At 32.6% G+C, this 27,927-nt stretch overlaps 4 protein-coding genes and 2 long non-coding RNA genes across 7 annotated transcripts; 3 read left to right on the top strand and 3 right to left on the bottom strand.

Annotated features, from left to right (window-relative positions):
* LOC115960727 lies at window positions 1-3,380 on the bottom strand. Of its 2 annotated transcripts, XR_004085232.1 has the most exons (4): window positions 3,293-3,380; window positions 1,602-1,769; window positions 1,334-1,397; window positions 1-240 (listed from the first exon to the last, which is right to left on the bottom strand). It is a non-coding gene; the product is annotated as an uncharacterized LOC115960727 (long non-coding RNA). The 2 variants fall into 2 exon arrangements; XR_004085229.1 differs by lacking the exon at window positions 1-240 and having other exon boundaries at window positions 1,101-1,397.
* Window positions 3,381-6,838: 3,458 nt separating this feature from the next.
* On the top strand, window positions 6,839-8,032 carry LOC115960190 (tetraspanin-15). Its single transcript, XM_031078962.1, has 2 exons — window positions 6,839-7,405; window positions 7,646-8,032. Exons 1-2 carry the CDS (start codon window positions 6,872-6,874, stop codon window positions 7,940-7,942), a joined length of 831 nt encoding a protein of 276 aa, XP_030934822.1. The 5' UTR covers window positions 6,839-6,871; the 3' UTR covers window positions 7,943-8,032.
* A 3,719-nt stretch (window positions 8,033-11,751) lies between these two features.
* Window positions 11,752-18,765, bottom strand: LOC115977340 (protein FLX-like 4). Its single transcript, XM_031099155.1, has 4 exons — window positions 18,584-18,765; window positions 13,375-14,003; window positions 12,444-12,583; window positions 11,752-12,352 (listed from the first exon to the last, which is right to left on the bottom strand). Exons 2-4 carry the CDS (start codon window positions 13,926-13,928, stop codon window positions 12,096-12,098), a joined length of 951 nt encoding a protein of 316 aa, XP_030955015.1. The 5' UTR covers window positions 13,929-14,003; window positions 18,584-18,765; the 3' UTR covers window positions 11,752-12,095.
* A 3,722-nt stretch (window positions 18,766-22,487) lies between these two features.
* On the top strand, window positions 22,488-23,081 carry LOC115977321. Its single transcript, XR_004088515.1, has 3 exons — window positions 22,488-22,529; window positions 22,724-22,799; window positions 23,010-23,081. It is a non-coding gene; the product is annotated as an uncharacterized LOC115977321 (long non-coding RNA).
* Window positions 23,082-24,512: 1,431 nt separating this feature from the next.
* Window positions 24,513-25,610, bottom strand: LOC115973925. Its single transcript, XM_031094167.1, has one exon. It carries the CDS (start codon window positions 25,608-25,610, stop codon window positions 24,513-24,515), a length of 1,098 nt encoding a protein of 365 aa, XP_030950027.1.
* Window positions 25,611-26,501: 891 nt separating this feature from the next.
* On the top strand, window positions 26,502-27,364 carry LOC115960153 (glycine-rich protein 5-like). The gene has a single exon (XM_031078904.1). The coding sequence runs from the start codon at window positions 26,753-26,755 to the stop codon at window positions 27,224-27,226; it is 474 nt and encodes a 157-aa protein (XP_030934764.1). The 5' UTR covers window positions 26,502-26,752; the 3' UTR covers window positions 27,227-27,364.
* Window positions 27,365-27,927: the final 563 nt, after the last annotated feature.

Genomic DNA, 27,927 nt, shown 5'->3' with positions numbered 1-27,927 from the left:
CAAAACCTTAAACATAATCGCTTTCTCCCTCTCTCACCCCCCAATGAGCTTTTTGCTCACTGGGTTGACATCATTAAAATAGGAAAATTAGTAAAATTAACAAAATCAAACAAAGTCAATCTCTTAGCTATTTGGATTGAAAAATTTCCCATCCATCTGAATCTAAACAATTTTGACAAAAGCAACTCTAGCAGCAGTGGCAGCTTTATTTGTAGCCATCTCTGTAGTTTTTCTCGTAGCCTGCAATTTTATCACATTAAGAAGTGTGATAGTGTGATTAGAACAACACTTGATAATAAGGAACATGAAAATAATGAATCAATGGGATATTAAAGTCAATAAATACCTAAACTGCTCAAAGGACTGTATCAGTTAGTTAGTGGGGTAAAACAAGCTTAAGGGTGCCAGCATCTTATTAACTGCATCTTTTTTCTACCTTTCGGAATGTATACATACCATATTTCTGCTTAAAACTTTCATGCCTTGGCCCTTCAGAACAGTGACCAATAGCAAAGTGATGGATGCCAAATACATTCACAATCATTATATCTGATAATGAGTTATAGGCACCCAAACAAATGGTGAATGGAAGACCAATTTAACAGGATAGACATATATGTCTATGTCTGAAATGGATACCAAAATAACACAAGGTATTATTTAATGGGTAGGTAGTCAAGGTGACATCATAGAAAATTACTAAAACTGTATGGTCAATATAAGGTGCATGGACATTAACCATAATGTTAAATGGCCTTTAACATGGATTTGTAGCTAGTGTTTTGGACATAAGTTATGCTATGATATTTGAACCAAGACTCACTAATTTTCTAAGGTCAGTATCATATTAGAAATCTGTGCAAGTCTAGAATCCCTCCATACATATGTTGTGCTATGATATTTGAACCAAAACTCACTAATTTTCTAATTTTCTAAGGTATGCATGATGAAAGAATGTGAATCAGCCAAACTAAAAAATTAAACTTTGAGAAACTTGAGTGGATTGATTAAAAATGAAAGTCCTACATTTAAGAACTGATGAAGTACGGCAAAAGTTGGTAAAAGACATGGTATGACTTCTCGCCATTGACCAGTTGCATTACTCTTGATTGCTTAAAGGAGACTGATAAGTTCATAAGTGAAAAATGAATATATAAAAGTTCCAGGCACTTAGATGGGGCAACTTGTTTCCTTTTCTATCAAAACTGTTCACAATTATTATCGGTAAATTAAGCATGAGGTTATAACAGAAATTAAGTCAGTAAACTTGATTGGTATGCATCACAAAAATAGCATAACATGACAACAATTATTCAATATCAAACATGCTTACAGGTTTGGATTTTAGTACCACATATCTTCCCCAGTGAAGTAAAATGAATATCAATCAACTTCCTCTGCACAAATCAGAATATAATCAACATATTTAAACAATTAAACCAAATTGCATAGCTCTTCTCCTATCTAAATTGTGAAAATTGATGGTAGTCATTAATTATCATTGCAAAACTTTAACAATCATCTCCCAACAAAAATTTTCTGCTATAAACTGTGAAAAACCTAGGAGAACCTTCTGTAATGAAGAAAAGAAAGAAACCCACAATCAGGTAGAGTTGTCATTCCTTGAGGTTTTTGCATTCCCAAATGCTTCCAGTATATAATTTGTCCAAAGGATTTTAGACTCTATCCCATAACTGCCACCACCAAGAGCAATCAAGTATTGCATTGCAATTTTAGCTGTCTCAGTTTTTCCATCTCCACTTTCGCCACTGTAAGAAATCAGAAAGAATAAGAGAGAGAGCCCTCAATAATGGAATCTTGAAACCTTCATAAAGAAAGGACCTGAGTACCCAATTTGTATATCTAACTTCCTAGTTCCAAGTAGCACATTAATTAAGGAAGTGTTAATCAAATAAAAAATTTAATAATAGCAAATCTAAATCTTAGTTCAGTTATCAGAGAGAATCAAGCAAATGAAAGGAAATGTTAATCAAAGAAGCAACTTTCAATAATTTTCCTTTTCACATTCCCAAGAACCAAACATATTAAAAGAACATTATGAACAAACATAAATAGAAAAATGTGATTTTGCTCTTTGCCATTGGTTGGGTCAGTGAGCCCAACACAAAACATGGTAGTGAAATCAACACCAACCCAATACTAATCACCACACATAAACCCTTGTTCATGCAACCCATTGCCTCAACATAACCCACTTCAAAAATCCCAGCTTTCTTTTTTAGCAGAGCAGAGTTTTGTAGTCTTGCTCAAAGATGATTCCAGTCTATTTGAACACATAGCACTTAACACATAATTGCGTCTGCTCCCTAAGAGCCTAATATCTGAATAATTTTCTTTTTGTTTCCTTCATTATTTCATCAACCAAAACCTTCATTTAATTAAAAAATATAAAGAATATTCAAATTAAAAGCTAACTCAATTCAATACCCTCAAAAACCCTAATACCCAACTCAAAATCATTTTTTTCATCAATCAAACACATCATTTAACAACAGCAATGATGACAGTTCAAATTAAAATCTTAATACCACAATTTCTAATACCTCAAAAACATAAGAACCGAACACCCAAATAAAAGTCTTTTCTGAACTACTTCATTTCAGACCAGTTAGGATAGTTTCAAAATAAACGGTAAGATATTTCACAACGTTTTCAGTTAAGTACAGTTAGAATAGATTAACCCACCAAAGCAATTGAATGGCATCGGTATGACTATTTTTATTTTTTCTTCAAAAGACCTCAGTCTAGTCTACTTAGAATTATTTCATGTTGAATCATATAACAAGTTCCACTCTGTACCTAACACCCATATGAGGGAAAAAATTGCGAAACAGACTATTTCTGGGGAAAAATTAGGTGCGTGGCACGCGTTCAAAGTTATTTAATAAGTTAGATTGTTTTTGAAAGTTGAGTTTGGCAAACTCAACTTTGGGTTGGAAAAGGAACACTATAGTGGCGTTTTTTTAGTGGCTATAGCAGCTTTTATAGAAAACGCTACTAAAAAAAACGTCACTATAGTGTTTGTTTTCCAGTCCAAAGTCGAGTTTGCCAAACTCGACTTTCAAAAAGAGTCCAACTTACTAAATAACTTTGAACACATGCCACGCGCCTAATTTTTTCCCAGAAATAGTCTATTTGGCAATTTTTTCCCCCATATGAGAGAGCAATGATATGCAGCCAATACCCATATGAGAGATCAATGATATGCAGCCATATGAGAGAGTAGTGATATTGGCTGCCAACACTGATTATTTGGAAATTAGAGTTTTACCTTCATTGATTGACAGAATGCTGAAAGGAGTTCATCATTGAAAAAATGCGAGAGAATATCTGCTTCTTAGTTCGCCCCCAGAACTGAGAGAAGATTTGCTTCTTTGTTTTAGGTTTACTTTTGGCTTTTATATGGTAACTTGCTCTACGGGTAATACGTTTTTCATTTAACATAAATCCACGGTCAGGATTAAATTCTTGAATTTGGACGGCCAAGACATGCGGGGTACCGTACCGACTAAAAAAATTAGGGGCACGGAAGAAGAACAACCCGTTAAGAATATAAAAAACTTGTAAATTAGTGGCAAAGCTAGACTCTTTTTTGAGGGCCAATGTGTTGGGCAGATTGTAGATTATTGTTGAGGAAATTTATAGTTATTTCAAAATCTCCTTCAAAGATAGACTAGTAAATACCAATCTCTTGAATAAACTGAGCAGCACGCCTAGTTGCTAAAAGTTCTGGGATAAACTCAGAAAATGGTTTTGAAATTTTTTCTAAAACGGAGGCCATCACCTCACCTTGAGAATTTCAAACCATCAGCCTCATCAATATCTTCAAAATTGACTCCATCAAAATTTGTTTTGAAAGCTATAGTATTTGGTGTAGACTTTCTCTTTTTTGTTTTCTTGTTAAGATCTAACGTAGGGATTTATAACAATTAGCATTTAAATAAATATTTTATTAATATTATTTTTGTATGTATTTAAATTATTATTAATATAATGAATTTTTTAAATGACAAAATTTAGTTACAAAATAAGTTATAGTCTAATACTACAACCTTATTCAATATCTCTTTATTGGAGGTGAATTTTGACAAATCCACCATTGGATTACATTTTCTTCTTATATCCTCTATACTTGTAAAATTTCTAGAAAATTAAAGATCAATAGCTATGTCATCAATAAATTGTTTACATTACAAGTTTTTGTAATTTAAAATTATATATAAAATATAATCTTATAGGTTATATAGTAAATAATATCTCATTGGTACAAAATTTGATATATGTATTAAGAGCATAAAGAATATGCAATCCAACAGTTAGATTTTTGAAATATGTAATAATGTTAATGATATTGAGTGAGATTGTAACCTTATACTATAATAAATTTTGTAATTTTTTAAAAATAGATAGGATACTATGGTTTGTCTGCTCTAAAGTGATTGTTTTATACTATCAAGCAATGATACCAACTAGTTCTAAGTATAAGTGGGATTTGAACTCAGATCTCTTATTCAATGACAAAATATTTTATCAATTGAGCCAATTAGAAGTCATTATTATAAAATAAAAAATTAACCATTTTTTTAAAATTAATGATTAGAATTTGAAGAGGAAGGAATTTAGAGGTGACGGATCCATTTGGATGGGTTTGACAGATCAAGATAAGTGGGCTGAAAGTGAATAGATCTGATGTGAATGGACTGGGTTGGACGGACCAAAAGGCCACATGGCATTGAATTGATGATTATGTGGTCTTCAAGAAATCCTAAATGGAAACGACTTGCGTCTCACGATTAACCCAATCCCATAGAATCCCAATATGAATAGAATTCTAACACGAGGAAGATTCTAGAAGATACGCTCATTATTGAAGATCTTCCCTATGTGGAAAAGACTTGTTGCGCAAGTATAGGAGTTTAATTCTACATTACTATAAAAACCCAAAGACCCTCAGAAAACAGTTAAGCATAATTCATCCCAGCTCTGGCATTCTAGAGTTGTGAGAAGTTCTAACTTGATTTTCGGAGGGTATTTGGCTGGCACCATACCAGTGCTCTCTGTTAGGTCTTTTTTTTTTTTTTGTAGGTATTGTTCCGAGTGTGCGAGGATCGTGTGGCTCAATGGTGATTTTTTGGCATCATCAGAATTCTAAAATTTTATTCTCCTAAAAATTGTAGAGATCATAATCCGAGTAACAAAATCAATAGTGATTTAGTGACACGTGGATAATGTACGAGCATGCTTGGGGACCATTATTTGGGATTATATTGTAATTTTCATTTTACTAAAAAGGAAATCTTTAACCTATACGGTTAAATTGTGTAAACCTGCATAGGTGAGATAATTTGGAGAGACTTACCAAACTAGTATATGGTTTAAATTGTAAATTCATTACAAATTTTGTTTAGGATAAAGTTTGGTTACAATCTTAGCTTAGACAATTAATGGCACTCAATATCTTTTTATTGTTTCTCTAAAAAAAAAAAAAAACTTTTTATTGGATGTAAATTTTAACAAATCCATCATTGGATTATATTTTCTTTTTATATCCTCCATGTTTGCAAAATTTTCAGAAAATCAAAGATTAATATCTATGTCATCAATCAAATATTTAAATTTCAAGTTTTTATAATCTAAAATTATAAATAAAAAATAAATTTATTAATCGAATAGTAAATTATATATGATTATCACGAAATTTGACAAATTTGTTAAGAATATAAAAAACATAAAATTTAACGATTAGATTTTCAAAATATGTAATCATGTAAATTTTTTTAGTGGAGTTGTAGCTACCAAACTTTTCCTTTTATTTAATAATCTTAATGAACTTCTTCTTAGTTAGTCAAAGGTTTTTTTATTTATTTATTTTTTTAACAAGGAGCTGAAATTTGTGTGAAGAATTTTCAATCATGAATCAAGTATCTTTCATCTTGCATATAACCAGACTTTAAAATTGTTCTATATATAATATAGGGTCCGTTTGGATAGAATTTATTTTGCTGAAATTGAAAACTGAAAACTGAAAACACTGTAACAAAATAATTTTTAAATGTGTGAATAGTACCGTGGGACCCATTTTTAATGAAAAAGTTGTAGAAAAGTGAAGTTTGTGGGTCCATGAACAGTAAATGGGACCCACTGGTGTGCACTTCACCGTTTATTTTGCTGTGAACAGTACACGAGTTGATGAAAAGTGTACAGTGAACAGGTTGAAAAGTCAAAAACAACGGCAGGCAAAAAAAAAAAAAAAAACACAAAAACGCAAACGCAAGAATAAGTTGAATCCAAACTCTCTCATAATCATAGTTTGTTGAGAATCCCATCAGTTTTATATTTCTTAGGATTTATAAATAGTTTTAGTGATTAGTTTCTTTTTTATATTAACTAAAATAATTTTATATGAAAGAAAAATTTTGCCAAAAGTGGTCATTATTTCTTTCTTTTGTATATTCAATTAATCTATGTGTTTAAGTTTCAATAAAGCATGCAATATTCAAACCTGAATTTCTTATTGATATCTATCAACAAAATTTTATAAGTTGTTCTAACCCAATGCCATGGTTAGTTTAGGGACATAATACCAAACGTTAATTATTATAAGAATTTTGGCTCAATAAAAATTTGACTGATCATTTTTTTTTTCTCTGCAGTTGGTTAGGAATTTGATTATGTTGTTACAAAGATCACATAATCTTCCCCAAATCTCTCTCTTTCACAAACAGAATTTATACGTTTTTGTTTTTGACTTATTAAACAATAAACATAATAAATAAATAAAAAAGAGTTAAAAAGTTAAAAGATTTGAACACTTAAATATGTTAGAAGATACTATAACCCTGTAGAAGTGATGGCAATGACAGTAACAGAAGAGAATAATCAACCAAAAGGAGGTTCAATGACAGACAAAGCAACCAAAGCCAAACTTTTGAAAAGGTTATTAACCATACTCACTTACATTCTTTCTCTTCCAATATTTGCCTCAGTTATATGGCTATTATGTATGGGAGACTATGATTGTGAAGTAGTCCTAAGGTTGCCAAAACTGCAACTTGGTATTGGTATTGGGTTAATCGTTACCTTCTTAGTTAGCAATATTGTTGTGTTCTTCCAATCTCGATTTTCTATGCTAGGACTCCTTGTAGTTATGGTGCCACTAACTGTTATGTTCACTGTGGGACTTGCCCTCGTTGGAGCCTACAATATGGAAAGTCGTAATATACCAGGCTCACCAATGTGGCTGAAATTGAAGGTGCATGACAATGATAATTGGTACTACATCAAACAATGCATTGATGATACAGGAGCATGCAATGATTTGGTGTCGAGATCATTAACGTTGAAATCATATGACTTCAACTCAAAAAGATTATCACCCATAGAGGTAATGTTATTTACTTTTTAGTTTGCATATATAAAAATTACAAATTTTAGTATATGAGTTTAACAAATTAAGTAGGTTCTAATTAACTGATAAAGTCTCTTATTGTAGCAGATTTAGCATTTTCTAATTTATGATGAATATAATTAGCTATATCCAACATTTACGTGCTTTTTTTTTATGCATATAACTTCTACTTCAACTATGGGTTTTATGAAATTTTGTATGTTGCCATTTTTGAAGGCTGGCTGTTGCAAACCACCAACCACATGTCAAATGCAATATGTGAATGCCACTTTTTGGGAAAAACAAAATGTAGCGGAAGATAGTTCTTATCCATATGACAGCGACTGTGATACATGGACAAATGATCAGGGCACTCTATGTTACAATTGCAGCTCTTGCAAAGATGGATTTTTGAGTACATTACAGGTCAAATGGTGGACACTTGGGTTCTTCCTGGTTGTGATGGCTTTAGTACTCATTGTTTCTCATCTGTTACTATTCCTTGCTTCGATGTTGGAGCATTATGCAATATAGGAGTTCAAATGTTACATTTTCTTTTGCTATTTATCTTTCTTTTTGTTTCAAGCTTGTATGGATCATCTTTAATAAACTTTGTTTTTGTCATCTTTAGCAAAATTAAGTCGTAGTTGTAAGAAAGTTCAGAACTAATGACTGTTGAATCAAATCTCTTATTACAAGTTGTCATTGCATATGCTTCATACTTTATTTTTATATTTTTCTTAACGCAAGCTTCTCTTTATCTTTAAGAATATTATTGAAGTGGAACATAATTATGTCTTAGGAATAAGTAGAAGATATTATTGTTATGATAGAATAGAAAGACAAATAGTATTAGCATTTGGAACGTAAATTTTTGCTGTTTCACTTGCCATTTGACATGAGTGTTATCTGTTTCATTATATATTTGCACCTCTTTTTAAAGGGATAACCTACGCTATTATTCCAATAGCTAGGATATGCTCTTCATTGCAGTCAAAATAAGATAATTATACTTGTAATTATGTCTTAGGGATAACGTAAATTATATACTTGCTCTTTTGCTATTTAGTTTATGCTAAATTTCAGGGTTTTATAAATTCAACATTCCACTAAACAGTAAACTCATTAAATTTTTTGTTATAATTTTATTTTAGTTACATGTAAAACTTGTAAACAAAATGTGACTTGATTGAATCGTTTCCTTCATTCCCGTTCCGGGTGTCAAACAGCTCAATAGATAGAATGTTGGTGATGACACCTACAAGCTTTGAGTTCAAGAACTTGAAGGAAACAGTCAGTTGATCGAGAGAGTAATTACTAATTAGGCAATTTAACTGCTCTTTTTGCAACATTTAAATTTGGGTGTTAGGATTAGGCAAAATCAGGAATATCCTTTCACAATAGCAAAAGGACCATTCTATTGGTTTGACAACTTGTATAACTTCTTCCTCCTGTATTATATGCCTTGAAGCAAAAGCCATTGGATCTATAAAATTTCTGAAGAAAATTTTAATTGAGTCCCTTCTATAATCTAAAATCAAAAGATACAAGTTACAAAGAAAGAAGCTAAGGGGCCGTTTGGATTGAGTTTTTTGATAACTCAATTCTCTGTTTCCATAACTCATAACTCAAAAATGGTGGGACCCATAGTAAAAAGGTTGTTTGGCCAAACGATAACTCTGTTTCCATAACTCTGTTTCCATCACTCAATTCTCTGATTTTTGAGTTATGAGTTATGGAAACTGAAAACAACAAAAGGCTGTTTTCAGTTTCCATAACTCATAACTCAATGGCATTTCCGTAAATAAACACACATGAGGGACCCACAGCCGCAACTTTTGACCACTTTTTGACTTTTTTTTTTTTTTTCTGGGTTGGCGTTGCCTGTTTGTTTTTTTTTTTTTTTTTTTTCTTTCTTCTTTTCTTTCCTGGGTGGCCGTTCAGGTTTTTTTTTTTTTTTTTTTTTTGGGTTGGCGTTGTTCTTTTTTTTTTTTTTTTCTTTTTCTTTCCTTTTCCTGTTTGGCTGTGGTTTTGGTTTGGCGTTGTTTTTTTTTTTTTTTTTTTTTTTTTTTTTTTTTTTTTTTTTGGCGTTGTTCTTTTTTTTTTTTTTTTTTTCTTTTTTTCTTTTCTTTTTCTTTTCCTGGGTTGGCTGTTCGGTTTGGTTTTTTTTTTTTTTATATATATATATTAGCTTCGGTGAGTTGGGTGCTAAAAAAAAAAAAAAAAAACTACTGTACTGGCTGACAGGTGTGGGACCCATGAATAGTGTGAAAAAATTGAGTGATGAAAATAAAAGTGATGTTGCCAATGAGTGTGAAAAAATGAGTGATGAGTGATGAGTGATGAGTGATGTTATGAGTGATGAGTGATGAGTGATGGAAATTGAGTGACGGAAATTGAGTGATGAAAAACCCTTACCCAAACAGGCCCTAAGCTAGCTAGCAAGAAAGATAAAAACAATTACTTAGTTAAAGATAAGTATGAGATCATAGTTGTCATAACTTTACTATCTTGCTTTAAATCTTTTTAGTGATTCTCAAAAAAAAAAAAAAAAGTTTTTTTTTTTAGCGTTAGAATTTTGGGCAACACAATTTTCATATTTAGAAAATAAAAACCTAATAATTTGTTGCATAGAATCGATAACTCATGAGGTACAACTAATTAATGCAAACTACACCCGTGGATTCCGCATGTTATGAGACCGTCGTTGCATGCAACCAAAACAAAAGATACAACCTTCCACCTAGTTTTGAGTTAATCTTTTATTTTAGTTTAGATGAAAAAGGTTTTGATTACTTACTAAGAAAAAAACCAAGTTTTTGAAAGAAGGACTCTATCTATATTTTATTGTATAATATGTGCATGCAATGGGGCTAAAATCTAGAAGTTCGGTTCTTTCTTGTTAGACAAAGAGAGCACAATCGGCACTACCTTATAATAACAGGAATAACAATATCGACTGAAATCACGTTATATAAAACAGAAGTCAGTATTTCAAATTTCTTTTCCTGTAAACTGAAAAATGCAACCAAAAAAAAAAAAAACACTCTTGCATTGAGAAAATACAAAGAACAGGTCGATTCAATACATTTTGTGCCTTAGCGCTAATGGAAAGTTATTAATTTTTTCCAATAGCCCAATAGTGTTTGAACATTCTTTGCAAAGCCATCAATTTAATATTTCCTTTTTTAACAACTTTAGCCTCAATTAAATTGGTTTTTTGTAGTACCACTATGATAATTTCAAAATCATGAAATATTAATCACGTATTTGGCATGTTAAATGTCTTTCATACAAAATATGGCCACATTTTTGTGAGAAATTTTCATATGCATAGAGCATTTTAAATATAAAATAAAAAAAAAGTTTTAAAAACTTATAAATTTTAAACGATGTCATTTCTATTGAATACCTCAATTCAATTTAAAACATATTCTTTATTCAAACTCACTCAAATTCAATTTAAAACATATTCTTTTTAAACCTCACTTAAATTCACGATACCAAAAATATATGGTTTAGGCTCAACTCAACATATTTGGGGTCAGACGCAAATGTAAAATGTATTATTACTTGATATTTTATAAGTAATACATGAATTAGAAGAAGTAAAAAAGAAAATCCAACATTTTATATAATTTGAGAAATTAATTGGACTATTTTTCATATATTTACAAAACGCATTTTAAAACTTCTAATTCTAAAAATATTGAAACAATATTAAAATAAATATCATATTTTAGATGATCAATTTTTTTTTTTTTTTTTGGCAATGTTTGACGTCAATTATTTAATAAAGAATTTCAATAATGAATTTGTTTCAAAAATTATTAATTCTAATTTTAATTTTGATAGAGAGATATAAGAATCATAAAATTTTTGGAAAATTGAAAAAATTTTACATTCTTAAACTACTGAAAACATACTAAAACATTTTATTTTTTAAATTTTTTGGCCTTAATTAAAATTTTTACATCCTAAGCCAGATAGACAAGACATCTTATCAGCTATAAAACATGGTTTTTTTTTTTCCTCCTAAGTGAGAGACTTTACTTCTTTATTATTATTCTTGTGCAATACTATAAGGTTAAGATATATAATATGTTCTATTTTAAGGGGTCTCCTTCATTTGGGAACCTTAAGCCATTGCTTAAATGGCCTAATGGTAGAACATCATTAAAGTGCTTCACAAGCCAACGGAGGTCTTGAGCATCATTAAAGTGCTTTTATTTTTGTTTTTATTTTTATAATTCAATTGTTACAATAAAAGAGAAAAAATTTAAACCATATCTCTCATAAAAGAGATTAGATAATGTCATTGAATTACAAAGTTCTTGGCCAACTTGATCCTTAAAAATCCGACATTGCTAAACTGGATCCAATATTCCATTCTTCCAGTCCTGTCAAAAAATTTACTTCAAGACCTAAGAGGAACAAACTTAGGCCGTCAACCCATAAGGTTATATACAAATGGGAAAAAAACATAATTACTACCATGAGAATAGAGAATTCAGTAATAATATTTTATAATCTTATATGGAAAAGTAACTGCTTATATGGAGATTAATCTAATCTACAGTTTTTAAAATAGCAATACATTAACAGCTCTTCCTCTTCATATTTCAAAACGACAATTGTGAAGAGGGGCAGAAAAGCTTATCAACAGCCTCTATTTCCAGCTTCATATTCACCTTTGAGTGAGCGAGGGATCATATGCTCCTCCCCAAAGAGCTCCACCGCCAGCACTAGGAACAGCTACAACACTGGAAGGTACACCATGGCCACTGCTATATGGAATCATTCCCCCTCCTGCAGGCCCAACAGCCATCTGAACTAGAGGCCTTCCATAGCTGTCAATATAGGCACCGGCACCACCACCTTGTATAGGAGGGGGTGGGTATGAAAGATCGGGATGCATGTAACTACCACCGTATGGGCTTGGTGCTATTTGACATGGTATCAGCTCAAGCGTTAGAAATGAAACATCTATAAAACATCTAAACAAAATATGATGTATACAGGCAAGGAAAGTTACCGAGTGCTCTCTTCTCGGCATTTAAGACCTCAGCACGTAGCTTTTCCACTTCTCTTGCCATCCCAAATAGATTCTTCTCCATTGCTTGCATTTGCTCCACTTGCTCAATGTTTTTCCCTTTTTCATACTCAAAAGTAGAACTGCTCAACCAAATAAACAGATTTAGAGAATTAAATGGCAAGCTAAAACATATGTCCCATACAAATTAAAAAAGAATGCAGAGATTGTCACATTCATGTGCATTTGATAAGCTTAAACTTCTTTAGTTTATTTGCTTCTGTACAGCTTCTTAAGGCCTTACTTTTCTTAGGTACAACTATACATTTGCCCAAGTCAAGCAAATAAGTAAATCAACAAATAAGCCAATCCAAACCAATGCGGGTATGTGATGTAGCTTTGTCACTTGTGTTGATCACTCCATCTATGCATACTGCATTACTAGTCTCAAAGCACAGAAAAGATTACTTGAATAGAGAAACATAAGAACTTTTGGTATCATCAAACTTTCGGTTATTGCCAATTAAAGCATGCTATATCATGGCAAAATTTGGAATATCTTAGACATGGAAAAAATGGAAATTTTATTAATGAGAAAATTCACTGGAATGTCTAAATGCCTCTCATTAAGCACTAAAATAGATCAGTGAAGCAAATAATTGAGCTGGTTTGAGAAGGTCCTTTCCAATGACTGGATCTGTCAATAGATTCGGATGATCCAATAAAAACAAAATCCTAAATGGATGGCAATATGGTCCTAAAGCGTGCCATACCAAGGCAGTTGACAGATTGCAAACTCATATATTGTCATTCCCTGTTTCATCAAACTAGCAACATTTTAAAGAAGAGTGCAGTAACTTCTTCTGCACGCTTTACATGGTCTTCTAAGAAATCTAAAGGGGAAACATCCAGGAAACAAATTTTTATGCCTTACCGTAATCTCTGGTGTTCTTGCCTCAAACTGTCAAGCTCAGCATGCAAATCTGGTATATTCTTAACATCTGTACGAGCTTTCTGCAATTCCTGAGTGACCTTCTGAATCTGGACAGTCAGCTCTTGTCTGGCAGCAACCAAACTCTGTGCTTCCTTATGGGCCTGTTGCAGTTCCTTCTTCACACCCTCACCAGCTCTGATATCTGCTTCCTTCTTTGCGATCTTATCCACCAAAATCCTGATCTGTAAATCACTTTCAGTCTGAATGCTTGCTATGTGTGCTCTGACTCTTTGTACTTCCTGCTGAGCACCAACAAGCTCCCGCCTCAATGTCAATTGACTGGCTGCCAACCTGCGGTTTTCTCCTGTAAGTTGTTCTATTTCTGCTGCCTGAACAGCAATTTTATTCTCCAACAGATCAGGAGGAGGCAGTGGCTCCAATGATCGTTGGCCTGCTGCAGAACCCAGTCCAGGAAATGGACCATGCCGCATCATCCCTGGAGCCTGGACAGGACGTCGCTCAAAAGAATGTGGAATTTGTCCTCTTGAAGCCATCTATCAAACAATCCCTTCAGGCCAGGACAAACATCAATGGAGATTTACACAATCAAAATCCTGAGGTGCAGCTACCTGCATTGTTTTGAGAAAAGTGATCACAACCATAAAGCAAAGCCTACAATGGATATATAAAAGATATTTCCTTTATTTCTTTTTCTTTTTTTAAGTGAGTTTGGTCCCAATGAGAGAATGAGGGGAGATTTAAACTAGTGATCTGCTTCATAAGGCTTGGTCCCCAGCAGATTGTGCTACCTCCTATCAGTAACCAAACATTCTGTAATACATAAAAAAAATAAAAATAAAAATAAAAATAAAAACAATCCTATTGTAACAAAGCTGTGGTTAAATCAAAAATTTTTTTGAATTCGTTCTATAAAAATTCCATACACATGTTTTTTTTTTTTTTTTTTATATATAAGTTTTGGCCCCAATGAGGGGGGAGGGAGATTCAAATTAGCAACCTCTGCTTCATGAGGCAAGATCCCTGCCCAGATGTGCTACCCCTTAGGTTAAAGTCCTGTGCAAAAATTAGGGAGCTACACAGGATGTTTGTACTGAAACAATGCATTAGAAGAATATTGAAAAGTCAAGATTTAGGCTTTGATTGGAACTTTGGAAGAAATAACTAAACAGCCCAGATCACTAACTTATGGAATTGCCCAGACAAATCAGCAACCTATGAAATATCATCCAGTTCACAATGCAAGAACTGCCTCTACAGACAATATAAACTCTGGAAAGAGTTATAAAAATGCCACTATTAGCAGCCTCTCGTACTTGCATCATCAGCAAACCATTAGCTAGCTGCAGATGTAAGCTTCTAATATAATTGGCCAATTAGCACTTAAAAACAATTTTTTTCTTTGTACCAACATATGCATTTGACTTAAGAAACCTAAAATTCAACTTTGTGAAACTAGCTTCATTTCATTAGATAAAGACGTGTTCAATTCAGATTGCTAATGCAAAAGAGGAATAGTTTCACTATTACAGCATGGGTTAAAACTTAAAATTCAAACATTATTAACTTTCCTAAAAAATCATTAGGAAAGCTAAAAAATAGAATGTTTGGGAAAATTTTGGCCAAACATAAATATCTGGAAGAAAAACACAATATTTACAATCACCAATTATTACAAATTAAAAATAAAAAATGAAAATTTTACAATCACCAAAATAAAAAATAAAATATATATATACACACACACACACACACAAAATTAACTAATGTAGGGGAACATGATGTTCAGATTTTTCAATAAAAGTCTAATTACCAATAAAAAAAAAAAAAAATAAAAAAATAAATAAAATAAAACCTAATGTAGGGGAAAGTATACTCCGATTATTTACAATGACTTCATATTTTGTTGTTTTTTTATATTCCAAATCAATGACTTGCGAAATGCTACAGACCATCATTCTAAACATTACATTTCAACTTCCATTTCAACTTCTAATTCAATGTAGTCAATACTAAATCACTATTCTCAAACCAATGGAAAGGGACAACAGCTTAGAATAGAGTAATATAATAAAATTAAAAAAGGACTTCCTTTACTTGAGAGGCTGATGACTGGGGAGTTGTCAGACAGACAATGACCTTGCCAGAATCATTCCCACCATTAAATGAATTGCAACAATTCATTTGAGTTTATTGCAAGTGTAGTAAGAACTCGCGGAATAAATAGTATTAATTTTGATACCTGTAATATTTGCAGTAAACCCCTATAAACTACTGGTCTTAATTTATTCGAAGTTGAGACACCTTATATGCTTGTACCACCACCATTGCTAACAGAAACAAGAACTAATCCCTCCCCCCCCCCCCCCCCCCCCCCCAAAAAAAAAAATCCCAAATAACAACAACAATAAAAAAAAAAAAAAAAATTGAAGCCTCCCCTTACCTAAAATCCTATAATGTCTATATGAAGACAATTTTGAATATTAAATGCAGAAAAGATACCTTATCCTTATCCAGAGACTGAATCGTTAGATAATAGACAAGTTCACCAATGAGCATAACATAATCCCAACCAAAGCCCTCTCTATCTACATAAAGACACCCATGAGATTAACATGGTTCAACCAAAAGCAAAATGGCCCGTCTCCATCTACATAATCTCCTACTCATAATAATTGGTTGCAAACAACAAAAAAATATAATTCTAGTTGGCAGTGAATTGCTCTGCACCCACTCTTATTGTAAGGTTGTTGAGATAATTATATTTATTTATAATTTGAAAGTCACCAAAAAAATAGGTTGACATTGATACGTGCATATAGTTCGCATAAAATTTACAATCTCCAAATTAAAAGATTAATATATCTACTTGTGATGGAAGAGGACTAATGCCAAAAATAAAGAGTTAAGCTCAACTATCAGCGTCTCAACACCACTACAAAGTACACACACAATTTTTTTCTCTCTCCAAATTCACAAACACATATTTTAACTGGACAGCTATGGGTTCTACTAAAGGTGTCAATAATTGGAGCATAGAATCCTTGGAATGATAATTGGTATAGTAATTCCTATATAGGAAGAAATTTCACCAGTTGGCAGTACAAATTAAATTTCATGATGTCCATATTGTCCAAAAATTCCATATGTTCTGAGCAGAGTGTAGGGCATAGGCACAATAAAATCTTGCATATTTATCATAAAAAGAGAAAAGCAAGAATAGAATCAATTTTCTTATGAAAATTATGACAGCCTCACATAGGCCATGTCATACCACCAATTTTACTTGAATGTAAGCCTCTAGCTATTACTGAGCACTGAAACTTATTTTTTCCAATGAAAATTAAAAACTGAATGTGAATCCATTCATTCAATTTAAAGAAAATCACGTCATTCTTACCAACATACAGACCTGCTAGTTTTCGTGAAAAATACTATGCACCTTCATTTTTGTGTAACAAAAAAGCTAATGTCTAAAATTCAAAAGATACATAAACACCAAAAATTTCGAGGACAGTGAACTTGTGGCCTTCATCCAATCATATATATATATATACCAAACAGGAAGTCAATGGTAATGTCAAAATGAACATGGTAATGTCAAAATGAACATATACACTCCCTCGATGCAAAGAATCTGAGGATGTTAGTTCCATTAGAGGTTAGATATATATATATATATATATATATCCCTCGATGCAAAGAATCTAAGGATGTTAGTTCCATTAGAGGTTAGATATATATATATATTTATATATATATACAAGTATATCAACCATTGCTGAACAATAATTTAGTAATTTTTTCCCTATGGGAATTTAAATTAGGACAAAGTTTGGCTAAAAGCTTATACTCTCACTAAAAAAATTAACATGCCTAAATATTTTGAAAATCTAACCGTTGGATTGCATGTTCTTTATCTTCTTAACGCGCATGTCAAATTCCGTGCCAATTGGATGTCATTTACCATTCAATCCATACACTTTTATGCATAATTTTAGACTACAAAAACTTAAAATTTAAACATTTAATTGATGGCATAACTATTGATCTTTGATTTCAGGAAATTTTGCAAGTATAAAGGATATAAGAAGAAAATATAATCAAATGGAGGATTTGTTAAAATTCACATTCAACAAAAAGATATTAAGTGCAGTTGTAACCAAAATTTGTCCTTTAAATTAATAAGTTGTCTTAGAATTGTTCTTACACCTTTTGCTTGGTTCATAAGAATTATTTTCATGGCACTTGCCTCATGGATAAAATGGCATTTCCTCCTCAAACAAGTGTGGGTGGAGGATGAGGTTATGAGTTTAGAACAATTAGATGTGGCATGTAACTTAACTATCAAAAGTTCTTGTCACCATTCACCACGCATTTGTGCGTATAGCAATGCACGTATGTAAAGTGAGGGATAATTTAAGATAAAAACATTTTCCCTTTTCAGCAATCTTCTGATTCATTCACTTACAACTCAACTAGACCATAATCACAACTGAATTGGGGCTGCTATGGATTGTCATCAACTAATTAGAGTTGGTCCCTTGCATTATTTTCCTCCATTCTTGTTCACTTAAGGATGATATAACTTCACTCTATCTCATTACATTTTTTGAATTTATACACTAACATCCAAAAATAATTGGAGAAAAGGCATAAGGCTACCTACCAACTATCTCTTCCAGACCTTAAAAAACCCATGCTTTGTGCACTAGGTACGACTACGACCTTCTATACACTAAACTCATACAAAAGACCAGTGCTTGATAAGCTTAATACCTTCCCACATGGGCATCTTATTCATGTATAAGTCAAACTCGAAAGTACACATCATTAACAAATGTGGCATGCACATTCTATATTTCTATTGATACCAATGCATTCAAATTTGGGTAATGTTCCTAAAGGTGACATCTTTTCATATTTGGGTTGTGCTCGCTTATCTACACCAATCATTCAATAAAAACAGTGGTACTTTTCACATATAGAGAATAAAATTAACTTGCCCAAGTAATAAAAAAATTTTTTTTTTAAAAAGTGATAGCATAAATTGTATATGGCTAGGATCATCAAGAAAAAACAGTATAACCAAAACAAAACCCAGACCAAAAAAAGAATCAAAAGTATAAGAAAAGTGAAGCTACAAGATAAAAATCTAAGATCAAAGAGAGAGAGAGAGAGAGGTACTTACAAGGTGAGTGAGGGATTCTTTAGTAATTCATAGAGATGGGTATCAGAGCCTTTGGCGTAGAATGGTGGCCGCTGCTCCCACCGGAGAAAAAGCTTCGGGATGGGTTTTGGTTTTCGAAGCCGAGTTTGTAACAAAAAGTGTTATCTCAGGGGAGACTTCACTATTGACTTACAACAAATAAAATGACTTCTTTTTTTTGTTTTTTTGTTTTTGTTGTCGTTGTGGTTTTTTTTTTTTTTTTTTTAATTGTCAAATACATGACATGACAATACGATTTAAAAAAAAAAAAAAAAAAAACCTAAATGCAAGTAATGGTTTAATGTTTGGAATAATTTTGATTTTATTTCCTAAAATTTAGATTCACACCCTTAAAATTATATTGGAGTATGAAACAAGCCCTTTTGTTATTACGAACATGGCCATTAAGTGCCACGTGTGCTAGTTGATTTTTTTTTTTTAAGAAAAGTGTGCTAGTTGATTTAATTAAATAAAGCAATGTCAAAATTTTATATCATGTTAATTAAATATAAAAATTAAAAATTAAAATAAATACTCAATAATTATGAAAATATTATATATAAAAAATTGTGTCTAAATACAACAATAATAGAGACTCCTCCTTATATAGTTCTACTAGGGACATCGAATCTTTTATTTTCTTCTCCATCACATCGCATTGCCAATTGGTCCTATTCACTCAATTTGGGTCCACCACAACTCAAAAGCATAAGGAGGGTGTAAAAAATATTCATATATTTTAGCATAAGAACCTTTTTTTTCTACTTTATATACTTACTTTTTAAAATACATTACATCATATTATCTCTTTTACACTATATTATATTAAAATATCAGTTTTTTTTAATTGTTTCCTTTTTTCTTCTTCTTTTTTTTTAACACACAACTACCATCTACTCTCTTTCTTTAATTTTGGGATAGAAAGAATAAAATCCCTATTTTTTCTTTATCATAAATTGGACTCATGACCTACTATTTTTTCTTACCTCACAGAATAGGCTCAAAGTCCGAATCTTATTACTTTACATAAAGTGCTCAAAACACTAATCTTTCCACTTCATGAATTGGGCTCGCGGCCCATAATATTGCCAATTTCACACAGTGGGCTCATGACTTGCCATTCTCCAACCTTATGAATTGGGCTTGGAGCCCATGTTATTTCTCCTAAAGAAACCCAAGGCTCAAAGGCTCACTTCATCCTTTTCATGGCTCCATGGTGGACTCCCCCATAAAAGCCCTTATTTTACATGAAATGGGTAAAAGCAAAACAAAACAAAAAGCATTATCCCATGGCTAAATTTGAGAAGGCCATACATGTACCTTGAAGGCCCAAAGCATTGAATCCATTTAATAAAAAGGTGGTCCGTTGGAGATAACAGAAAAACCAAATGAAAACAAACTTGTTGGGCAAATGGGACACCAATAACATAGTTGTCAAAATCACAATTTGGATCGTAAGATCGCACGATTTTATGATCCTATCTCACCAAAACGTTTAGAATCGTACTAGAATCGTAAAAATTGTAGGATCGTATGGGATCCTACCTATTCTACCGATCCTACCAAAATATCAGTTTTTGGTTTTTTTTTTTTTAATTTTATTTTATGGGATAAATTTTTTGATTTTGATGAAACTTTAAAGGTTTTTATTTTTTTTATGTTGTGATGGTATGACTTTTTATTTATTTTTTATATAATTATGTTAACCTAAGCAAATGTTTTCTAGTTTCTAGTTCACTTGTAATCAAAATGAAGGAATGCTTCATCATTTCTAAATGAAGAATTTATATTGACTTTGCTACCTTTTAAGTTATAATGTTGTTAAATTTGTTTAATCAATATACTAATTTGTATTTTAATTGCCAAGGGCCCTGTAACTGAATTGACACCTCCCGATGTACACAGTGCTTTGAAGGTTTAGGGAGGAAAGGGTTTGAGCTGCGGGGTTAGTAGCTTGTTGTAATTATTTCTCAAAAAAAAAAATTTGTGTTCTAATTTTACGAAAATGTTTTTCTTATAATAATTTTATAGCATACTTGTAATTTGTATTATTGATTGATTGATTTTTTTTTTTTTTTTTTGAGCATGCTCTATAATTGTTACTGAGTGGTTAATCTTGAGGTAATAATAGGTGAATTGATACCATGAAATGTAGCTAAAGGCTATCATAGGCTCAAGTACTTCAAAGCCCAAGAGTTTAATTTGGGAAGAATGTTTTAACATTCTATTTCCAAGTCAATATTATTATGATCAGATGAAGAATGGATGAATCAAGAGAGGGGTTGAAAGAGATTAGAAAGGACTAACGTGTCTCCTTCTAGTATATTTGGGGGTTTTTTTTTTTTGTTTTTTTTTAGTACCTTTTGGGAGTTTAGCCCCAGTTTTTTGTAGTATCACCTTAATATTCATCTTACTTTTGAATTTCATATTTTAGTTAGCTAGTTTCTATTTGATAACTAATTTTGGATTTTAAATTTGGAACTTGGAAAATATTTTTATATGTGTTGATAAATATTTTGGTATTTAGTTGCCAATTAAACATTTTTTTAACTTTTTAGATACATTGAGTCAAAACTTAAATATATTTGTTTCGTTAGTATAGACGCAACGATGTTTGACATGCAAATTGCATCATATATGCAAATCTTTGTTTTTTTTATGGATTTATTTAACATACAAAATCATTATCAATGTGTTTTTTACTTTAAATCTGAAAATATGTAGGATCTTACAATCCACGATCCTACTTACCTCCTACGATCCTATGTAAGATCCCGATTTTGACAACCTTGCCAACAAGAGAAACCAAGTTTGTTCTTTTAATGAACTAGAAACTTTTTTTTTTTTTTTTTTGAGGATAAACGGCAAAATGAATTAGAAACATTAAGAGTGTGTTTAAATACCGCTTATTTTGCTGAAACTGAAAACTTATTACTGAAAATACTGTAGATAAAGGTAAAAATAGTTGAAATAGTACAGTGAGACCTATGAATAATATCAAAAAGTGTAGTGAAATTCATAAATAATAGCAAAAATAAGTTGAATAGTAAAATAATTTTAATTTTCCATTCTAATCCAAATGCACACTAAATGTGTATTTACAAGGGAGAGATAGCAGAACCATTGTTGGTTGGCGAATGATATTGGAATATGAGAGACTTATGGTGCACTAGCTTTTCATGTGCAGTTAAGTCCTGCAAATCACTAAAGTTACTAAATACACTTATTCCCTCCAAACCACAGGTCCCAAGTTTTCCGCATGAATACTCATGAGGTGAAGTCTTGTGATGACATATATCTTCTTAATCATCATGTATGGGCAAGGAATTTGTAAATTCCTGGTCTTCCTTTGAGTTTTTGAGCCTTGGCCATGTTTTTCTTAAGTTTGGACAAACCTCCCCATAGCTAGAGAGTCTCTTCTTCCAAAGAGAGAGCTTTGTGTTTAACAAATAAAAACATACTTGGGTCTAGCAATGCCAACCCTTTAGCCGCTAACAGATTGCCATGCATAAAAAAGTCCCCAACGATGTTGTCTATGTGCACCTCATATGATTAAATCTATTACGATTTAACCAATTATAATTACGATGTTGTCTATGTGCAGTTTTCTCAACGTACTATTTCAGGGTCATTATTAAAGTATCTCTCAAAGTTGCAGGTAATAGTTTCAACCATTTGTTTGGAGAAGTGGAGCCTATAAAGAGCTGGTTATTCACTCATATTTTGGACTTCCTGTTTAATGACTTAAGTTGGTTTTATTGATCATTAAATGCCTATATTGATTTAGTTGACGATGACTTCTTTTTTTTTTCTTTTATGTTCAATAGGTTTCTCAGTTTTGCAAATCTTGCAGGTTGATGAAAAGCCAACAATCAGAACAAATACTACCATTTTACTTGGGAATATTGCAAGTCACCTAAATGAAGGGGTTAGTATCAGCAATTTCGGATTTTATTGATTCATTGGCATCCTGAATAACTTGATATTCTTGTTTGATATGCTTGTTCTCAAATGTCATGCTTTCTTCCTTTTTTCATTATGGTCTAATTGGTCGTCATAAGCATATTTTGCTAAATGTTCCTTTTGTGAGTTTCAACTGATGGGTTCATATCTACAATGCAGACAAGGAAGAGAGTTTTGATTAATGCATTTACTGTTTGTGCATTGTGTGATACTTTCTCGCCTGCCCGAGGAGCAGGTATCAGAACTCTATGATATTTGTCTGTGGCAACTCTTTCACCTCATTATTCATGAAGTTCTTGGCATTAAAAATATTTCTACGTTTTGTCAATAAAAAAATTGTGCATTTTATCTTCCATCTTCAATTCTTTAAATGTTGGAGGTTGATTAACTCCAATGTTGTTGTACCAATTAGTTTATGGACCAATTCAAAATTTTATTGTGTCAGGGATTATGGCTCTATGTGCCACCAGTGCTTATTATGACGTCACTGAGATTGCAACTCGGATTCTACCGAACGTCGTTGTACTTACCATTGATCCTGACAGGTTAACTATTCTTCAAATGATTTGCCTATTATTATTTTAGCCATTTTCCTGGTGTAAATGTTTGGGCTGTGCTTTTTTAACACTCATTTCCTTTTATTCAACTTTTTTTTGCCTGTCCTATTTTATTTCTTTGCTGATTAAATCTTCCCCATTCCAACTAACTGTCCAGTGGCCTGTCAATCCTAAGAAATGTTATGCGGTGATTGACAATATTTCATTTCCTGCATGCAGGCTCTCGCTTGATGAACGGTTCATGAGCTTATTCTTCTGTCTCTCAAGATTCTGCCTTTTAGGGTGGTTGTTCCTAGGCCGGGTTTAAGCCCTAATAGCGAGTTTGATTAAACTAGTGGCCCTGTAAAGTTTGTTCTTACATATGAAATAATGGCTCGAGTATGTTTCTTCATTTTTCCTTCCTCATTTCTTCCATCTGTTTGCCTTTTTAGTTGCACTGTTTTTGGATTTTGGAATATTTCTATTTTATTTTATAATACAATTATCACTTTCCCAGGTTATATTTTAATGGATCATTTGATCACATGAATATTGATGCTACCAGGTAACATCCCTTTCTTTCTTAACAAGTTAATATATTAATATATTAATATATTAAGATACTTATCCCCTGTCCCACATATATTACTGCACCTTTCAATAGTGGTACCTTCTATTGAAATAAACATTTGGTTGATGTAGGTAATGATCTAGTCTATTTTATAAACTGTTGTCAAGAAATTTTAAAGTTGAAATTCGATTGCAGTGTCCAAAATTTGGAAATTATTGAGTCATTTCATTCAAACCTCATTTGGAAGCTGTGTTAATGCAATTGCATTGTTTTTCTTCTAATGTTTGCTTAATTGTTTGAATCGAAAATACAATGATTAGATTAACACTCAAATTAAAATTCAATGATGATACATTTAGAACATATTCATAATTTAGACTATTACATGCATTTGGATGAGTTTATTTTCATTAGTTTATATTATTTATCATGTAAAAGTAATGTTGTACTTTTAAAAAGATACTTTAATTTTTTTATTCAATTAGCAAACTCTAAAACTTGCATGAGCAATAAACTTTTTAGAGCAGGAATAAAATTGATGTAATTAACAGTTAAAATTTCTAAAGCAGTCAACCGCAAGGCATAAGAATAGTTGCAAACTCGCAATAGGAGAGGCTGTATTCAGCCATGCATATATGGCTTTAAGACAGTTCTATTTGGGTTACTGACCTGCCACTAGCGGATGTATTACGTGCATAGAGCACTGTTTAAGCACTATTTGTTATACAAGTTTATGTACACACACATGCATTTTATAATTGAAAAGATGGGTTCAACCCATGATTTCAAGTGGCAGCGGATTTTTTTTTTTTTTTTTGATAAACAACCAGGAAACAGAGCACTACAACGTTAGGTGCTGTGGCCATTGAAAGTGCATGGGAGCACTGGAGGCCATAGCAGCCATATTATATACATTAACAAGCACAAAAGCAGGGATCCAACGGAAGGAAAGACAAAAACCCCTTTGCTTTAAGGACTGCAGATCAGCAAACAAGGTTTTTCCTTCCCAATCCGGTACTTGGCCTGTGTTAAACAACTGAACCAAAAAATTACAATTGCTCAAAACCAAAATCTGGTTGTATTGAAGCCTAAAAGCTGTTACAGCTGCTTCTCTAAGACCTTCAAGCAAAGCAACTGGGACTGAGTTAGCGGCACTGCTGCTACATCCGTAGAACACCACTGTACCCTGCCTGTTCCTAGCCTCATAAGCAAAAGCAGCTCTTTTCTTTCTTCCATGCTTGACACCAGAAATCTTGAGGATGATGCTCCATTGCCCTTGAAACCCTTGCTCCATAATTTTCTGCCTAGATATCCTATGCTCAGTATAGTAATGCTTTTGATAGATCTCATGGTACCTGCAAAACAGATTTTGAGAGGTTAAAATGACATTCATTGGATCAGGAGTAACTCCCTCATGAATCACCCGGTTTCTATGATTCCAGATAGCCCAAAGAGTAATGAAAGTCCGCTGCAAAGATTCCAAGTCACTCTCATCCAATCTCTGATGTCTACTAATGGAATTAATGATCCACTGCTGAACAGTTATAGGACCAAGGGAGGAAGTATGCAGGGCTAGAGCTGAACCATACCAACAAGCTCTAGCAAAATGGCAATGAAGGAAAAGATGGCTAGAAGACTCCTCATCACAGTCACAAAAGGGGCAGAGGGCAGCAATTGGAATTCCCCTCCCCTTTAAAGTCTGAAATGTTGGCAAGCTATCATGGATTACCTTCCAGACCAAGTTGCAGATTTTCAAGGGAAGTCTAACCTTCCATAAAGTGTTCCACACAGCATCAGGGATAACAAGGGGTCTAAGAGTTGCATTGGCTGACATATTAGCATCTTCCAAAAGAATCTCATAAGCCTTTTTAACTTTAAAATCCACTGAGTTTGAAAACTTCCACATAAGAGAATCTGTCACAGAATCGGTCTTTATCATGTGGCAGCGGATTTATCATGTGCTTTAGAGCACTATTTTTTACACACGCATAATAAGTTTTAGCCATCATGCATATGTATCCTATGCTTTAATCTATAAATAAAAGTTCAAGTTTCCATTATAAAGAAAAAAACAAAAGGATATAATTAAGTTGCAAGAGCAGCGACACTCATTGTTTCACTTTGAGGAGTTTAGACAATTCAATCAAGAGTTCTTTAGAGTAGATAAATTTGGGTAAAACATAAGTACAGTTAATTTTTAGATGTTTATTAGGTTTCTCAATTAAATATAAACGTATAGTTGTATTAAATTTAAATGTTCTTGAGGAAAATAACTTTTTTTGTGTTTGATTCTTAAAATAATAATTAAAAATATTTTTAAATTAATCGAAATATCTATATATAAAAAATTAAAATAAAAAACTTAAGGAATTATATATAAAATTTGACTGACAAATAAAGTAATAGTACTTTTATTAATTATGCGATTTCTCAATCACAAAAGCTGGTGTTTTCAGTTTTCATTTCCTGGATGTCCCACAGGGATATACAGAGTTACATGTTGAGAATTTGATCGATGAGCGTGTTCCAATTCCATTATTCCAGCATTAGTGTTTTGTCCATTTAGCTTTAGGCATCTGGTTACCATTTTTTGAAATCTCTTAAAATCTAGTATATATTGTCATGCATGCTGGCAACTTAAGAGGCTAGCTAGATAACTAAGGACCTTAATTTATATGAAGAGTAAAAACGTGTGCAACAAAAATCAGCCACTATCTCCACTTAGTTGAGTGTGGATCAAATTGGTCAGCGATTTCTTATTAACACTTGTCCAAAGCATTTTAATTTCCAAGGACTCAGCTATATCTCATCCACAAAGTTTGGTGCAGCAAAATCTCAGAATGCCACATAGCCACTCCCACTACAATAATGAAAACGAAGGCACTCCTCAACTTCACTGACATATAGCAATGTAAAGTACAGGTTTGTTTTGACAACCTCAGTATCAACAACTATAAATAGCTGAATCTCCCAAGCAGCATCTATCAACGAGTTCAAGCTCATAGCCTTTTGAGAAACTAATATTGTGTTCACATTAGAAGCTCCCTTCTTGTCGTTGTTCCTTACATTAACATTCAAATAATGGCTGCATTCAAGTCTCTAACACTGGTTGCTTTGCTTGTTGCTATATCTGTCATTGTGTGTGAGAGTGGCCGAGTAGCCAGGAAGGACCTGGGTGTGGATCTTGGTGGCGTTGGAGTTGGAGTTGGAGCAGGAGTAGGATTGGGCTTAGGAGGTGGGAGTGGCTCAGGTGCTGGAGCTGGGTCTGGTTCTGGCTCTGGCTCTGGTTCTAGTTCTAGTTCTAGTTCAGGTTCTTCTTCTGCTTCATCAGGTTCAGGTTCAGGCTCTGAAGCAGGTTCATATGCTGGGTCCTATGCAGGGTCTCGAGCTGGTTCTGGATCAGGTGGAAACGAAGGAAGAGGAGCAGGTTCCGGATCAGGCCAAGGCCGCGGTTCGGGCTCTGGTTCTGGCAGAGGAAGCGGCTCAGGCTCTGGTGAAGGCTATGGCGAAGGCTATGGCTATGGTGAGGGTCATGGCCAAGGTGGTGGCGATTGAGACAGCGCATAATACCATATGGTTGAGATAAACCAGAAAATGGTTTTCACTTTTCAGTTTGTATCTAAATAAATGGATGGTGAATTTCAGTACTATGTATCTCTGTATGAAGTTTATAAAAAATGTATCTCTATATGAATAATTTATGTCTTGAAACTTTTCTAAATCCAAAATCCAAATATTCTTACTATCTAATACATTCTCTATGTTGTTTATATATATATATATATATATATATATGGGGGTTATTTTTAATATAACTAATAAAATTTCTTTCTATCAAATAAAAGACCTCTCTTTCTCAAATAATAAGAGACCTCTATTCAAATTTCACATATACTAAAAACCAATTTGTGAATCGATTTGATGATAACAAATAATTATTATGAAAAAATATGTCATAAATTCAAATCTTATCATATATAATAAGACAACATTATCTAAAGCTACAATAAGATAGTGGATAATGAGTAATTTTTAGATACTCTCAGAGCATGGAGAAAGATGTTCTTTCTTCTCACATTCATAGTGGAGTTTACTCATTAAATTCATGATGAGATCTACTATGAATGTGAGAGAAAAGAGTACAATTTCTTTGTACTCCGAAAATACCTAAGAATTTTCCATGGATGACAATCAACCACAGTCCACAACCAAAGCCACAGCAACTGGAACTTCCAAAATGGTTTGATAATATGTAG

Source organism: Quercus lobata, chromosome 2 (assembly GCF_001633185.2).
Source record: "Quercus lobata isolate SW786 chromosome 2, ValleyOak3.0 Primary Assembly, whole genome shotgun sequence".
Lineage (NCBI taxonomy): Eukaryota > Viridiplantae > Streptophyta > Magnoliopsida > Fagales > Fagaceae > Quercus > Quercus lobata.
Note: the sequence above shows the minus strand (reverse complement) of the source record. Positions and strands in the feature narration are given on the sequence as shown.

Coding starts and splice junctions, on each gene's coding strand:
- LOC115960190 (XM_031078962.1), top strand. CDS start 6,872: ATGGCAATGACAGTAACAGAAGAGAATAATCAACCAAAAGGAGGTTCA. Junction 7,406..7,645: donor AAAGATTATCACCCATAGAG/GTAATGTTATTT, acceptor CCATTTTTGAAG/GCTGGCTGTTGCAAACCACC.
- LOC115977340 (XM_031099155.1), bottom strand. CDS start 13,928: ATGGCTTCAAGAGGACAAATTCCACATTCTTTTGAGCGACGTCCTGTC. Junction 12,584..13,374: donor CAAGAACACCAGAGATTACG/GTAAGGCATAAA, acceptor TTGGTTGAGCAG/TTCTACTTTTGAGTATGAAA. Junction 12,353..12,443: donor TGCCGAGAAGAGAGCACTCG/GTAACTTTCCTT, acceptor CATGTCAAATAG/CACCAAGCCCATACGGTGGT.
- LOC115973925 (XM_031094167.1), bottom strand. CDS start 25,610: ATGATAAAGACCGATTCTGTGACAGATTCTCTTATGTGGAAGTTTTCA.
- LOC115960153 (XM_031078904.1), top strand. CDS start 26,753: ATGGCTGCATTCAAGTCTCTAACACTGGTTGCTTTGCTTGTTGCTATA.